We start from the raw sequence: 17,114 nt of genomic DNA, 5'->3' as shown, positions 1-17,114 counted from the left end.
CCTGCAGGGGGTAGGGCACATAGAGCCAAGAGAAAATTCCAAGCCGGCTCTGTACTGACAGCAGAGCCCAACACAGGGCTCAATATCATGAACTGTGAGACCATGAACTGAGCCAAAATCACTCAGTCATCCAGACACCCCAGAATTTTTAACTGTATTTATTCTACTAGGTGTGTACCTCATTATGGCTTTCAATAAGTAACTAGATAAGTAAATCAAGTCTTTAAGTCTATTTTGAGAGAGAAACACAGCACAAGTGAAGGAGGGATAGGAGGGTGGGGAGAGAGACACTCCCAAGCAGGCCCTGCACTGACAGTAGAGAGCCTGATGAGGAGATGCAACTCAGGAACCCGGGAGATCATGACCCTGAGCCAAAATCAGAGAGTCAGACACTTAACTGACTGAGCCATGCAGGTGCTGTCTTTAAGTGTTCTTTAAATATTTCTCCCAGTCTGTGGCTTGTCTTTTCATTTTCTTAACAATCTTTCAAAAAGTAGAAGTCTTTAATTTTGGTGAATTCCAACCTATCAATTTTTAGTTTACTGTTCAAGGTTTCTACATCCTGTCTACATTAACTTTTACCTTTCCTTCCTCCAAATTGTGAAAACTTTCTTCTGTTTTCTTATATAAGTTTTAGAACATGAGATTTTATGCTTAGGTCTAAGATGGCTTTCAAATTAATTTTTGCATAGGATATAAAGATTGAGATCGATTTTTATATATGGGTATACAGTTTTTCTAGTAACCATTTGTTGGAAATGGTTACTCCCAAATTGCTTTCTTAACCTGATGGGAAACTAACTTACTATATAACCATGCATCTATTTCTGGGTTCTAGTCTATTCATTTGATTTACATTTCTATCCTAAGCCAATACTACAATGTCTGGAATTCTCTAGCTTTTTAATTTTTAAAAACAATTTTTTTTTAAATTTGGAATTCTCTAGCTTTTTACTAAGCTTTGAAATCAGGTAACAGAGGTTCCTAGGTGGCTCAGTGGGTTAAGCATCCAATTCTTGGTTTTGGCTCAGGTCATGATCTCGCAGTTCGTGAGTTCAAACCCTACCATCGGGCTCCATGCTGGCAGTGCAGAGCCTGCTTGGATTCTCTCTCTCCCTCTCGCCCACTCATTCTGTCTCTCTCAAAATAAATACATATTTAAAAAATTTTTTTCTTAAAGAAATTAGGGGCACTGAGTGGTGCAGTTGGTTAAGCGACTGACTTTGGCTCAGGTCATGATCTCATGGCTCGTGAGTTCAAGCATCTTCTCTCTCTCTCAAAATAAATAAAAAGTAACCAAGTAACTAACTAACTAAACTAACTAACTAACATCTTCCCAGAAAAACTGTTCTCAAAACTTCTGGTAAGGAAGCTTAAGGCTACACAGTTCCCAAAGCATTAAACAGGAGGAATAGAGGAAGAAGAAAAGTACAAGAAAATGGGAGGAAGATGGGGATTTCTCAATGTATCTACAACTTAACTTTCTAGACTCTTCTCATCCCCGGGGAACTTAACAGAATTGCTTCTGAGATTCTTTAAAATGAGGTGCTCAGGCTGTATAGAACCTCGATCTAGCAAAACAGAATCTCTGGGGAGAAAGGACCACCTATCAGCACTTTTAAAAAGCTCCTCTTTGGAGCTGAAAAACGCTTTAAATGAAATGCAAAACAAAATGGAAATGACGACGGCTCAGATTGAAGAGGCAGAGGAGAGAATAGGTAACTAGAAGATAAAGTTATGGAAAAAGAGGAAGCTGAGAAAAAGAGATAAAAAAATCCAGGAGTATGAGGGGAAAATTAGAGAACTAAGTGATACACTAAAAAGAAATAATATACGCATAATTGGTATCCCAGAGGAGGAAGAGAGAGGGAAAGGTGCTGAAGGGGTACTTGAAGAAATAATAGCTGAGAACTTCCCTGAACTGGGGAAGGAAAAAGGCATTGAAATCCAAGAGGCACAGAGAACTCCCTTCAGACGCAACTTGAATCGATCTTCTGCACGACATATCATAGTGAAACTGGCAAAATACAAGGATAAAGAGAAAATTCTGAAAGCAGCAAGGGATAAACGTGCCCTCACATATAAAGGGAGACCTATAAGACTCGTGACTGATCTCTCTTTTGAAACTTGGCAGGCCAGAAAGGATTGGCACGAGATCTTCAGTGTGCTAAACAGAAAAAATATGCAGCTGAGAATCCTTTATCCAGCAAGTCTGTCATTTAGAATAGAAGGAGAGATAAAGGTCTTCCCAAACAAACAAAAACTGAAGGAATTTGTCACCACTAAACCAGCCCTACAAGAGATCCTAAGGGGGGATCCTGTGAGACAAAGTACCAGAGACATCGCTACAAGCATGAAACCTATGGACATCACAATGACTCCAAACCCGTATCTTTCTATAATAACACTGAATGTAAATGGACTAAATGCGCCAACCAAAAGACATAAGGTATCAGAATGGATAAAAAAACAAGACCCATCTATTTGCTATCTACAAGAGACTCATTTTAGATCTGAGGACACCTTTAGATTGAGAGTGAGGGGATGGAGAACTATTTATCATGCTACTGGAAGCCAAAAGAAAGCTGGAGTAGCCATACTTAGACAAACTAGACTTTAAATTAAAGGCTGTAACAAGAGATGAAGAAGGGCATTATATAATAATTACAGGGTCTATCCATCAGGAAGAGCTAACAATTATAAACGTCTATGCGCCAAATACCGGAGCCCCCAAATATATAAAACAATTACCCATAAACATAAGCAACCTTATTGATAAGAATCTGGTAATAGCAGGGGACTTTTTTTTTTTTTTTTTTAATTTTTTTTTTTCAACGTTTATTTATTTTTGGGACAGAGAGAGACAGAACATGAACGGGGGAGGGGCAGAGAGAGAGGGAGACACAGAATCGGAAACAGGCTCCAGGCTCTGAGCCATCAGCCCAGAGCCCGACGCGGGGCTCGAACTCACGGACCGCGAGATCGTGACCTGGCTGAAGTCGGACGCTTAACCGACTGCGCCACCCAGGCGCCCCAATAGCAGGGGACTTTAACACTCCACTTACAGAAATGGATAGATCATCTAGACACATGGTCAATAAAGAAACAAGGGCCCTGAATGAGACATTGGATCAGATGGACTTGACAGATATATTTAGAACTCTGCATCCCAAAGCAACAGAATATACTTTCTTCTCGAGTGCACATGGAACATTCTCCAAGATAGATCATATACTGGGTCACAAAACAGCCCTTCATAAGTTTACAAGAATTGGAATTATACCATGCATACTTTCAGACCACAATGCTATGAAGCTTGAAATCAACCACAGGAAAACGTCTGGAAAACCTCCAAAAGCATGGAGGTTAAAGAACACCCTTCTAAAGAATGAGTGGGTCAACCAGGCAATTAGAGAAGAAATTAAAAAATATATGGAAACAAACGAAAATGAAAATACAACAATCCAGATGCTTTGGGATGCAGCGAAGGCAGTCCTGAGAGGAAAATACATCGCACTCCAGGCCTATCTCAAGAAACAAGAAAAATCCCAAATACAAAATCTAACAGCACACCTAAAGGAAATAGAAGCAGAACAGCAAAGGCAGCCTAAACCCAGCAGAAGAAGAGAAATAATAAAGATCAGAGCAGAAATAAACAATATAGAATCTAAAAAAACTGTAGAGCAGATCAACGAAACCAAGAGTTGGTTTTTTGAAAAAATAAACAAAATTGACAAACCTCTAGCCAGGCTTCTCAAAAAGAAAAGGGAGATGACCCAAATAGATAAAATCATGAATGAAAATGGAATTATTACAACTAATCCCTCAGAGATACAAACAATTATCAGCGAATACTATGAAAAATTATATGCCAACAAATTGGACAACCTGGAAGAAATGGACAAATTCCTAAACACCCACACACTTCCAAAACTCAATCAGGAGGAAATAGAAAGCTTGAACAGACCCATAACCAGCGAAGAAATTGAATCGGTTATCAAAAATCTCCCAACAAATAAGAGTCCAGGACCAGATGGCTTCCCAGGGGAGTTCTACCAGACGTTTAAAGCAGAGATAATACCTATCCTTCTCAAGCTATTCCAAGAAATAGAAAGGGAAGGAAAACTTCCAGACTCATTCTATGAAGCCAGTATTACTTTGATTCCTAAGCCAGACAGAGACCCAGTAAAAAAAGAGAACTACAGGCCAATATCCCTGATGAATATGGATGCAAAAATTCTCAATAAGATACTAGCAAATTGAATTCAACAGCATATAAAAAGAATTATTCACCATGATCAAGTGGGATTCATTCCTGGGATGCAGGGCTGGTTCAACATTCGCAAATCAATCAATGTGATACATCACATTAATAAAAAAAAAAAGAGAGAAGAGGGGCGCCTGGGTGGCTCAGTCGGTTAAGCGGCCGACTTTGGCTCAGGTCATGATCTCACGGTCCGTGAGTTCGAGCCCCACGTCGGGCTCTGTGCTGACAGCTCGGAGCTTGGAGCCTGTTTCGGATTCTGTGTCTCCTTCTCTCTGACCCTCCCCCACTCATGCTCTGTCTCTCTCTGTCTCAAAAATAAATAAACGTTAAAAAAAAAAATTAAAAAAAAAAAAAAGAGAAGAACCATATGATCCTGTCAATTGATGCAGAAAAGGCCTTTGACAAAATCCAGCACCCCTTCTTAATAAAAACCCTTGAGAAAGTCGGGATAGAAGGAACATACTTACACATCATAAAAGCCATTTATGAAAAGCCCACAGCTAACATCATCCTCAATGGGGAAAAACTGAGAGCTTTTTCCCTGAGATCAGGAACACGACAGGGATGCCCACTCTCACCGCTGTTGTTTAACATAGTGTTGGAAGTTCTAGCATCAGCAATCAGACAACAAAAGGAAATCAAAGGCATCAAAATTGGCAAAGATGAAGTCAAGCTTTTGCTTTTTGCGGATGACATGATATTATACGTGGAAAATCCGATAGACTCCACCAAAAGTCTGCTAGAACTGATACATGAATTCAGCAAAGTTGCAGGATACAAAATCAATGTACAGAAATCAGTTGCATTCTTATACACTAACAATGAAGCAACAGAAAGACAAATAAAGAAACTGATCCCATTCACATTTGCACCAAGAAGCATAAAATACCTAGGAATAAATCTAACCAAAGATGTAAAAGATCTGTATGCTGAAAACTATAGAAAGCTTATGAAGGTAGTTGAAGAAGATATAAAGAAATTGAAAGACATTCCCTGCTCATGGATTGGAAGAATAAATATTGTCAATATGTCAATACTACCCAAAGCTATCTACACATTCAATGCAATCCCAATCAAAATTGCACCAGCATTCTTCTCGAAACTAGAACAAGCAATCCTAAAATTCATATGGAACCACAAAAGGCCCCAAATAGCCAAAGTAATTTTGAAGAAGAAGACCAAAGCAGGAGGCATCACAATCCCAGACTTTAGCCTCTACTACAAAGCTGTCATCATCAAGACAGCATGGTATTGGCACAAAAACAGACACATAGACCAATGGAATAGAATAGAAACCCCAGAACTAGACCCACAAACGGATGGCCAACTCATCTTTGACAAAGCAGGAAAGAACATCCAATGGAAAAAAGACAGTCTCTTTAACAAATGGTGCTGGGAGAACTGGACAGCAACATGCAGAAGGTTGAAACTAGACCACTTTCTCACACCATTCACAAAAATAAATTCAAAATGGATAAAGGACCTGAATGTGAGACAGGAAACCATCAAAACCCTAGAGGAGAAAGCAGGAAAAGACCTCTCTGACCTCAGCCGTAGCAATCTCTTACTCGACACATCCCCAAAGGCAAGGGAATTAAAAGCAAACATGAACTACTGGGACCTCATGAAGATAAAAAGCTTCTGCACAGCAAAGGAAACAACCAATGAAACTAAAAGGCAACGAACGGAATGGGAAAAGGTATTTGCAAATGACATATCGGACAAAGGGCTAGTATCCAAAATCTATAAAGAGCTCACCAAACTCCACACCCGAAAAACAAATAACCCGGTGAAGAAATGGGCAGAAAACATGAATAGACACTTCTCTAAAGAAGACATCCAGATGGCCAACAGGCACATGAAAAGATGCTCCACGTCGCTCCTCATCAGGGAAATACAAGTCAAAACCACACTCAGATATCACCTCACGCCAGTCAGAGTGGCCAAAATGAACAAATCAGGAGACTATAGATGCTGGAGAGGATGTGGAGAAATGGGAACCCTCTTGCACTGCTGGTGGGAATACAAACTGGGGCAGCCACTCTGGAAAACAGTGTGGAGGTTCCTCAAAAATCTAAAAATAGACCTACCCTATGACCCAGCAATAGCACTGCTAGGAATTTACCCAAGGGATACAGGAGTGCTGATGCATAGGGGCACTTGCACCCCAATGTTTATAGCAGCACTCTCAACAATAGCCAAATTGTGGAAAAAGCCTAAATGTCCATCAACTGATGAATGGATAAAGAAACTATGGTTTATATACACAATGGAATACTACGTGGCAATGAGAAAGAATGAAATATGGCCTTTTGTAGCAACGTGGATGGAACTGGAGAGTGTGATGCTTAGTGAAATAAGCCATACAGAGAAAGACAGATACCATATGGTTTCACTCTTATGTGGATCTTGAGAAACTTAACAGAAACCCATGGGGGAGGGGAAGGAAAAAAAAAAAAGAGGTTAGAGTGGAAGACAGCCAAAGCACAAGAGACTGTTAAAAAGTGAGAACAAACTGAGGGTTGATGGGGGGTGGGAGGGAGGGGAGGGTGGGTGACGGGTATTGAGGAGGGCACCTTTTGGGATGAGCACTGGGTGTTGTATGGAAACCAATTTGACAATAAATTTCATATATTGAAGAGAAAAAAAAAAAAAAAAAAGCTCCTCTTATAATTAAGATGGATGGCCAGCCAGGCTGAGACTACAAAACAGGCAGGCTACTGTGTAGGTTAAAAAAAAAAAATACCTTTATCTGCTGTCTCCGTAGCATGGCAAGTTCTCTCATGTCTCGGAACGGCTGTAGTAAATACTGATATAGTTCAGTTGTGGCTTCTGCAAGGCTGCTATACGCTTCATCCTCCATTTGATACAAGTCCAGAAGCTCAACCATGCTTTCTGTATTCTTGTGCTTATCCAACAGCTGTGGAACAAGAAAGTTTTATTATAAAGAAATCTGATTATAATAGCCTATAAACATTTGCTTTTAACTCCCTCTCTTATCTTACGACCCTGGAATATTGAAACACAGATGGAACGAAAGGGACTAAATGCTTTTCATAACTCATCTCCATGCCCCAAGATGTGTTACTACTCAAGACCATGGCCTCAATCAGCTTTTCAAACTGCTCTCAGTTTTTCATAACTGAAAAAACTCTCCGAAAAAAGCTCTCAGCTTTTCATAACTCATCTCCATGCCACAAGATGTGTTACTACTCAAGACCATGGCCTCAATCAGCTTTTCAAACTGCTCTCAGTTTTTCATATCTGAAAAAAACTCTCTGAAAAAAGCTCTCAGCTTTTCATAACTCATCTCCATGCCCCAAGATGTATTACTACTCAAGACCATGGTCTCAATCAGCTTTTCTTTAAATTTTTTTTTTTTTCAACGTTTATTTATTTTTGGGACAGAGAGAGACAGAGCATGAACGGGGGAGGGGCAGAGAGAGAGGGAGACACAGAATCGGAAACAGGCTCCAGGCTCTGGGCCATCAGCCCAGAGCCCGACGCGGGGCTCGAACTCACGGACCGCGAGATCATGACCTGGCTGAAGTCGGACGCTTAACTGACTGCGCCACCCAGGCGCCCCTCAATCAGCTTTTCAATACTGCTCTCAGTATTATTCCTGTTGTATTTCCTGGGACTCCATACTATCTATCCACCTAGGCTTATATTCTTACAAAATTTTCCCCCACCTATGTCATAGCTTTCTCTGTTTTTATATGAAGAAAAAAAAAAAAATGGGAGTTGGGGGAGTCACATGGATGGCTCAGTCAGTTAAGCATCCAATTTTGGCTCAGGTCCTTCCTGATTTTGCAGTTAGTGAGTTTGAGCCCTGAATCACACTCTGCGGTCAGCAAAGAGCCTGCTTGGAATCTTCTGCCTCATGCTCTTTCTGTCCATCTCCCACTTGCTCGCTCTCTCTCGCTCAAAAATAAATTAAAAAAATGTTTTTCATTGCTAATATACACAGTAGTTAGTTATCAACCCCTGGCAATATTATTTACTAATTTCCCCAAATCTCCTTGCCACTCTGCTCCTCCTCCCAGTTTGGAACATTCCCAAATTAACTTTTGATAGCACAATGTAAGAATTAGAGAACTCAGTGACTCATTAAAAAGGAGTAACATCTGAACCATAGGGGTCCCAGAAGATGAAGAGAGAGAAAAAGGGGCAGAAGGTTTATGTGAGCAAATTATACCGGAAAACTTTCCTAATCTGGAGAAGGACACAGATGTCAAAATCCAAGAAGTACATAGAACTCCCACTAGATTCAACAAAAAATGACAATCAACAAGGCATATCATAGTCAAATTTCCAAAATACACAGACAAAGAAAGAATTATGAAAGCAGCAAGGGAAAAAAAAGTCCTTAAACTATAAAGAAGACAGATCAGGTTCACAGCAGACCTATCCACAGAAACTTGGCAGGACAAAAACAGGAGTGGCAGGATGTATTCAACATGCTGAATCGGAAAAATACACAGCCAAGAATTCTTAATCCAGCAAGACTGTCATTCAAAACAGAGAGAGCAAAAGTTTCCCAAATGAAAACTAAAGGAGTTTGTGACCACTAAACCAGCTCTAGAAGAAATTTTAAGGGGGACGCTTTGAATCAAAAAAAAGACAAAACAAAAAAGACCAAAAGCAACAAAGACTAGAAAGCACCAGAGAACATCATCAGAAACACCAACTCAACAGGCAACACAATGGTGCTAAATTCGTATCTTTCAGTACTCACCCTAAATGTCAATGGACTAAATGCTCCACTGAAAAGACACAGGGTATCAAAATGGATAACAAAACAAGCTGTTTAAAAGAGACTCATTTTAGACCTGTAGATTAAAAGTGCATAGAGACCCAGCTATCACGCTAATGGTTGTCAAAAGAAAGCTGGTATAGGCATATTTACATCAGACAAACTAGATTTTTAAATAAAGACTGTACCAAGAGATTAAGAAGGGCATTATATCATAAGGGGCCTATCCACCAAAAATATCTAATAATTGTAAATATTTATGCCCCCAACGCCGAAGCACCCAAATATATAAATCAATTAATCACAAACATAAAGAAACTCATTGTGGGGCACCTGGGTGGCTCAGTTCGTTGGGCAACTGACTTCAGCTCAGGTCATAATGTTACAGATCATGAGTTCGAGCCCTCCGTCGGGCTCTGTGCTGACAGCTGAGAACCTGGAGCCTGCTTCGGATTCTGTGTCTCCCCCTCTCTCTCCCCCTTCCCTGCTCACGCTCTGTGTCTCTTTGTCTCTCAATAACAAACATTAAAAAAAAAAGTTTTTAATAAAATAAAAATAAAGAAACTCATTGATAATAATACAATAACAATAGGGGACTTCAACACTCCACTTACAACAATGGACATATCATCTAAGCAAAAAATCAACAACGAAACAATGGCTTTGAATGACACATGGGACCAGATGGACTTAAGAGATAGATTCAGAGCATTTCATCCTAAAGCAGAATACACATATTTTGAGTACACATGGAACATTCTCCAGAATAGATCACATACTGGTACACAAATCAGCCTCAACAAGTACAAAAAAATCGAGATCATACCTTACATATTTTCAGACCACAACGCTGTGAAACTCGAAATTAACCACTAGAAAAAATTTGGAAAAACCATGAATACTTGAAGATTAAAGAACATCCTACTAAAGAATGAATGGGTTACCCAATAAATTAAAGTGCAAATTAAAAAGTACATGGAAGCCAATGAAAATGAAAACATGACAGCCCAAAACCTCTTGGATGCAGCAAAGGTGGGCATTAAGAGGGAAGTATATAGCAATCCAGGCCTTCCTAAAGAAGAAATAAAGGTCTCAAATACACAAACTAACCTTACACGTAAAAAAAAACTGGAAAAAGAAGAGCAAATAAAGCCAAAAAATGAGCAGAGAAAGAGAAGTAATAAAGATTAGAGCAGAAATCAACAATATCAAAAACAAAAACAAAAACCAGTAGAACACATCAATGAAACCAGGAGCTGATTCTTTGAAAGAATTAACAAAATTGATAAAACCCTACCCAGTTTGATTCAACAGAAAAAGGAAAGGACCTCAATAAATAAAATCATGAATGAAAGAGGAGAGATCACAAACAACACTGCAGAAATACAAATGATAGTAAGAGAATATCATGAGCAATTATATGCCAAAAAATTAGGCAATCTAGAAGAAATGGACAAATTCCTAGAAACATATGAACTACCAAAACTGAAACAGGAAGAAACAAAATTTGAACAGACCCATAACCAGTAAAGAAACTGAATCAGTAAATCTCCAAACAAGAGTTCAGGGCCAGATGGCTTCCCAGGGGAATTCTACCAAAAATTTAAAGAGGAATTAACACCTATTCTTTTGAAGCTGTTCCAAAAAACAGAAATGGAAGGAAAGCTTCCAAACTCATTTCTAGGAGGCCAGCATTACCTTGATTTCAAATGCAGACCAAGACCTCACTAAAAAGGGGAAATACAGACTAACTTCACTGATGAACATGGATGCAAAAATTCTCAACAAGATACTAGCAAAACAGATCCAATAATACACTAAAAGAATTATTCACCACGATCAAGTGGGATCTATTCCTGGAATGCAGGGATGGTTCGGTATCTGCACATCAATGTGATACACCACATTAATTTTAAAAAAGGTTAAGAACCATATGATTCTCTCAATAGAGAGTGAGCATTTGATAAAACCCAGCAAGCTTTCTTGACAAAAACTGCTGATAAAGTAGGGATAGAAGGATCATACCTCCAGATCATAAAAGCCATATACAAAAGACCCACCACTAGTATCATCCTCAATGGGGGAAAAACAGAACTTTCCCCTAAGGTCAGCTACACCACAGGGATGTCCACACTCGCCACTGTTATTCAACATAGTATTGGAAGTCTTAGTCTCAGCAATCAGGCAACACAAAGAAATAAAAGGCATCCAAATCATCAAGGAGGAAGTCAAACTTTCACACTTGCAGAAGACATGATACTCCATGTGGAAAACCCAGAAGAGTCCACCCAAAACCTGCTAGAACCAATACATGAATTCAGCAAAGTCGCAGGATATAAAATCAATGTACAGAAACTGGTTGTATATCTAAACAATGATGAAGGACAAAGAGCAATCAAGGAATTGATCCCATTTACAATTGCAGAGCCTCAGGCTACACAGCTTTCTAGACTACTCACTCCACAAAGACTGACTACTGTGCAGAGTTACACCAGTAGTGGACAGCAGAAGAAAATCCTAACTTCAATTTCCAGGACTAGCACAGGCCCTCTCTCATTCTCCATTGTGCTTGTTTTGCCCTTCCTCTTCTTCATTCCCTTTATCTGCCTGGGCCTTCTTGGCATCACTTAGCACAGTAACTAAAGTTACTACAAGAACTAAAATTAGGCTTGGAGGCATCTGGCTGACTCATTGGAGGAGCGTGTGACTCCTGATCTCAGGGTTATGGATTTGAGCCCCATGTTAGGTGTAGAGATTACTTTAAAAAAAAACAAAAACAAAAACATAAACTTTAATTTTTTAAAATGTTTATTTTAATTTTGAGAGAGACAGAGACAGAGCGTGAGCAGGGGAGGGGCACAGACAGACGGAGACACAGAACCCGAGACACAGAACCCGAAGCAGACTCAGATGGTGGGGAGGGGGGGGGGGAGAAGGGGGCTGAACTTGGGAATGAGGAGATCATGACCTGAGCTGAAGTTGGGTACTTAACTGACTGAACCACCCAGGTGCCCCTACACTTTCTTTGTTTTACCTCCCTGAGTTCTACCAGATTCTAAATGAAGACTGGCCAAAACCCTTGTGTTTCTGGCAGAGAATGAGTAGTGTGGCCATTCTGCAATATGCTCAGGGATCATTCCATCTTAACAAGCCCTGTCCTCAAGAAAAACTATTTTACCATAGCCGTATGTACTAGGGTTTCACCAGACCCTAAATGACCTAGGGAAGAGAAATGCTCAACTCCTGTCTCACTAAGGAGTGGGGGTTGAGAAGTGGGATACTGAGGAGCACTTGTGAGAGTAATAGTCCCAGGGTACAGACAGGCTAAAAAGTATTCATAAGTCTGTGATTAGCACTTCCCCTAATTCCTTACCGTTGCATCAGCAGACCTCCCATGTAAAAGGAGAATAAAACCAAAAAAATTTCATACCTTAGGTTTTTATTTAAGAACTAACTAGGGAAGGAACACCTGGGTGACTCAGTCAATTAAGTGTCTGACTTTGGCTCAGATCACAATCTCACGGTTTGTGGGTTCAAGCCCCAAGTCGGGCTCTGTGCAAACAGCTCAGAATGTGGAGCCTGCTTCAGATTCTGTCTCTCCCCATCTCTCTGCTCCTCACCTGACTCTCTCTCTCTCTCAAAAATTAACAAACATTTAAAAAATTTAGAAAAACAAAATTACAGGGCATATTAGAAGTACAGTTTGAAGAGATAAAGCAAGCATCAAGACCATATGCAGGTATAGCAGGGATATGGGAACTATCAGACTGGGAATTGAAACTATAACTGATATGCTAAGGGAACTAATGGAAAGGCAGACAATATCCAAGAATGAACATATGAAATGTAAGCGGAGAGTTGGAAATACTAAGAATCAAAAGGAAATAAAATGAAAAAATACCTTTGGGGTACCTAGGTAGCTCAGTTGGTTAAGCATCCAACTCTCTTTTTTTTTTTTTTAATTTATTTTGAGAGAGTGTGAGCAGAAGGACAGAGACACACACACACAGAATCCAAAGCAGGCTCCAGGCAACTAACAGATAATAGTTTGCTCAAAATAGTAGCCATAATATATCCAGCAATTACATCTTATGCATTAATAAGATAAATTAAAAAAAAAAAAAACCCGACAGAAATGTTAAAAGGGACAGGAGGGAAGAACTGGGAACACCTTGTTACCAGGAACCTGCGCTACAATATGAAGTGCAACAGCACTATTTGAAAGAAAGCTTGGTTAGTATTGCAAATGTATAACCCAAAATTGAATGCAAGCACTAAAAAAAGTTTAAAAAAGTATCACAGATATGCTAAATTGAGGATATACTAATTGATAAAAAACCAGAATATATGATGCTTAATACATACCAGAATGCTCAAAGAGTGGAAGATGGATAAAAGAAAAAAACAACATGGCAATAAACAGAAAATAGTAACAGGATAGATATTACTCCAACTGTATCAATCATTTTAAACATCGATGTTTAAAATACACCAATTAAAAGACATTGTCAGGTGAATATAAAAACAAGATCCAACTATATGTTGTATAGAAGAAACTCACTTTAAATACACACACAGATAGGTTAAGGTGATAAAAACATACCATGCTAACACTAATCAAAAGAAAGTTGCAGTAGTTATATTACTTTCGACAAAGCAGACCTTGGAGCAAGGAAAATTATCAGAAAAAGGAGATCGGATAGAACTACAAGGCTATGATACTTGGAGACTTCAAGACCCCTTTACCAATAATGGACAGAGCCAACAGTCAGAAAATCAGTAAGGATATAGGTGAACTCAACAGCACCATGAATCAACTGGACATAATTGACATCTATTAACTACTTCATCCAACATATTCTTCTTGAGCTCACATGGAACATTTACCAAGACAGATCACATTCTGGGCCTAAAACACACCGTAACAAATTTGAAAGAAGTCACATGAAGTATGCTGTCAGACTAAAATGAAATTAAGCTAGAAATCACTAACAGAAATATTGCTGGAAATCCCTAAAACACCTGGAAATTAAAGAACATTTATTTTTTTTAATGTTTATTTATTTTTGAGGCAGAGAGACAGAGCATAAACGGGGGAGGGTCAGAGAGAGAGGGAGACACAGAATCCGAAGCAGGCTCCAGGCTCTGAGCTGCCAGCACAGAGCCCTAGCGGGGCTCGAACTCATGGACCGTGAGATCATGACCTGAGCCGAAGTCGGACGCTTAACCAACTGAGCCACCCAGGCGCCCCAAAGAACATAATTTTAAACAGTAGCTGGATCAAAGAAAGTCAAGAGAAATTTTAAAATATTTTTAACTAAATGAAAACAATTTATCAAAAATTCTGGGATGCATTAAAGGTGCTTAGAGGAAAGTTTATAGCACCGAATGCATATATTACAAAAGTCTAAATCCAATAATCTAAGCCCTCACCTTAGAAAACCAAAAAAGCAAATTATAATTTTAAGAGTACATAAGAATAAAATTTAGAGTTTAAATCAGTGAAATTAAAACGGGGAAATCAATAGAGAACAATGAACAAAAAAACTCTGGTTCTTTGAAAACATCAATAAAGTTGATAAACCTTTATCAAGGTTAGCAAAGAAAAAGAAAACAGTTACTAGAAAAATGGACATAACTACTGCTGCCATGAACTTTAAAAGGAATATTAAGAAGATCTCTATGCCCACAAATTCAACAACCTAGGTGAAATGGATGAATTCCTTACAAGATACACTCTAATAAAACTCACACCCAACAACAGATAATCAGCATAGGCCTATTATGTACTCAAGAAGTTGAATTTATAATCAGTAACCTTCCAAATTAGAAAATACCAAGCAAGTCCAGACAGGTTCACTGGTAAATTCTCCCAACCAAAACATTACGAGAAAACTATAGATCAACATTGCTTATGAATGTAGATGCAAAAATCCTCAACAAAGTATTAGGGAGGTATATCCAACACTCTATAAGAAGATTATATATTACAACCAAATGTGATTTATTACAGGTATGCAAGACGGTTCAACATTTTAAAAAAACAAATCAGGGGCGCCTGGGTGGCGCAGTCGGTTAAGCGTCCGACTTCAGCCAGGTCACGATCTCGCGTTCTGTGAGTTCGAGCCCCGCATCGGGCTCTGGGCTGATGGCTCAGAGCCTGGAGCCTGTTTCCGATTCTGTGTCTCCCTCTCTCTCTACCCCTCCCCCGTTCATGCTCTGTCTCTCTCTGTCCCAAAAATAAATAAACATTGAAAAAAAAAAACAAAAAAACAAATCAATGTAACCCATCACATTACAGTCTAAAGAAAAAAAAGATCATATGACATCAATAGATGCAGGAAAAGTAGTGGAAAAAACCCAACACCATTCATGAAAAACACCACTAGCATACTAGGAATATAGGGAAACTTCCTTTACTTGATAAAGAACAACAAAAAACCTAGAGCTAACATTTTTAACTGTGATAAACTAGATGCTTTCCCTTAAGGGACAAGGCAAGGATGTCCCCGCGCATCATTCCTATTTAACATTGTACTGGCAGTCCTAGCTAATGCAATTAAGGAAAGAAATAAAAGGCATACAGATTGGGAAGAAACAACTGTCTTTATGTGGATGACATTGCTGTGTAGAAAATCCAAAGGACGAGACAAAACAAAAACAAAAAATCCCACAAAACACAAAACCTTCCACATATCATTTACATTAGAAATAAAAAAAATGAAATACATATCAATCAATGCACAAGATCTGTATGAGCAAAGTTACACAACTTTGATTAAGGAAATCAAAGATCAAGACAAATGGAAAAATATTCCACATACATGGATTGGAAGATTACTGTTGTCAAGATGTCAGTTCTTTCCATCTTGATCTATAGACTAAATGCAATGCCAATCAAAGTATCATCAAGTTATTTTGCAGACATTAATACGCCAATTCTGTAGTTTATACAGAAAGGCAAAAGACCCAGAACAGCCAACCCAATATTAAAAAACAAAGTCAAAGAATTGACACTATACAACTTCATTAGTCACTAGAAAGCTACAGTAATCAAGACAGTGTGGTAATGAAAACACATCAACAGAGGAGAGTCCAAAACAAACCCACAGTCCAGTAAACTTTTGACAAAGGAGCAAAGGCAATTCAATGAAGAAAAGTCTTTTCAACAAATGGTACAGAAACAAATGGGCATGCACATGCAAAAAAGGGGGGGGGGACCTTATACCTTGCACAAAAATTAATGCAAAATGGACCATGCAAAACTATAAAACTCCTAGAAAATAGGAGAAAATCTTGGTGACCTTGGGTTTGACCGATGTTTTAGACATAACACTAAAAGCACAATCCATGAAGAAAAAAATTATTAAGCTAGACTTTGCTAAAACTAGTAACTTCTACAAAAGACATACAAAAGAATGAAAACACAAGCTACAGACTGGGAGAAAACGCTTGCAGAATACATTTCTGATAAAACACTGTTATGCAAAATATACAAAGAAAACCTCCCAAACTCAACATTATGAAAGCAACCCAGCAGTTTGAATAGTGGTGCGATGAAGTAGGAGGTGGGATCTCCCTGGCTATCTGACTAATCTTTTCTCTGCCTTGTTTGAGCTTGAGCAGAATTTGAGATGGTAAGGCTGGGAAGGATTCCGGAAAGGCGAAGACAAAGGTGGTACCTGAATTGGCAGGAAATGCATCAAAAGACTTGCAGGTAAAGTGTATTACCCCTCATCACTTGCAACTTGTTATTCGTGGAGATGAGGAATTCTCTCATCAAAGCTACAATTGCTGGTGGTGGTGTCATTCCACACATCCACATATCTCTGATTGGGAAGAAAGGACAACAGAAGACTGTTTCAAGGATGCCTGGATTCCTTATTATCTCAGGATTCTAAATATTCTTATCTCAGGACTCTAAATACTCTTAATAGCTGTCCAGTGTTGGTGATTCCAGCGGACTGTATCTCTGTGAAAACACAATTTTGCCTTTTTGTATTGAGCAAGTTGGAAGTTTAATTCGCTTTCCAACCAACCAAATTTCTGCATTCGAGTCTTAACCATCCATATTTAAGTGTCACTGGGGTT

At 39.0% G+C, this 17,114-nt stretch overlaps 1 protein-coding gene across 1 annotated transcript in view; it reads right to left on the bottom strand.

The window, feature by feature from the left end:
- The window catches only part of JMY (junction mediating and regulatory protein, p53 cofactor), a 106,952-nt gene that overhangs the window by 58,296 nt on the left and 31,542 nt on the right, over nucleotides 1–17,114 (bottom strand). The window contains exon 2 of the mRNA XM_047088439.1: nucleotides 7,014–7,187. Coding sequence (XP_046944395.1) covers nucleotides 7,014–7,187 — 174 coding nt within the window. The remainder of the gene's footprint in view (nucleotides 1–7,013; nucleotides 7,188–17,114) is intronic.

This window comes from Lynx rufus, unplaced genomic scaffold, assembly GCF_022079265.1.
Source record: "Lynx rufus isolate CCGP_SWC_20201006 ecotype Redwood Valley unplaced genomic scaffold, mLynRuf1.p SCAF_1, whole genome shotgun sequence".
NCBI classification, from domain to species: Eukaryota; Metazoa; Chordata; class Mammalia; order Carnivora; family Felidae; genus Lynx; species Lynx rufus.
The sequence above is the reverse complement of the archived record's forward strand: the minus strand, read 5'-3'. Positions and strand labels throughout refer to the sequence as shown.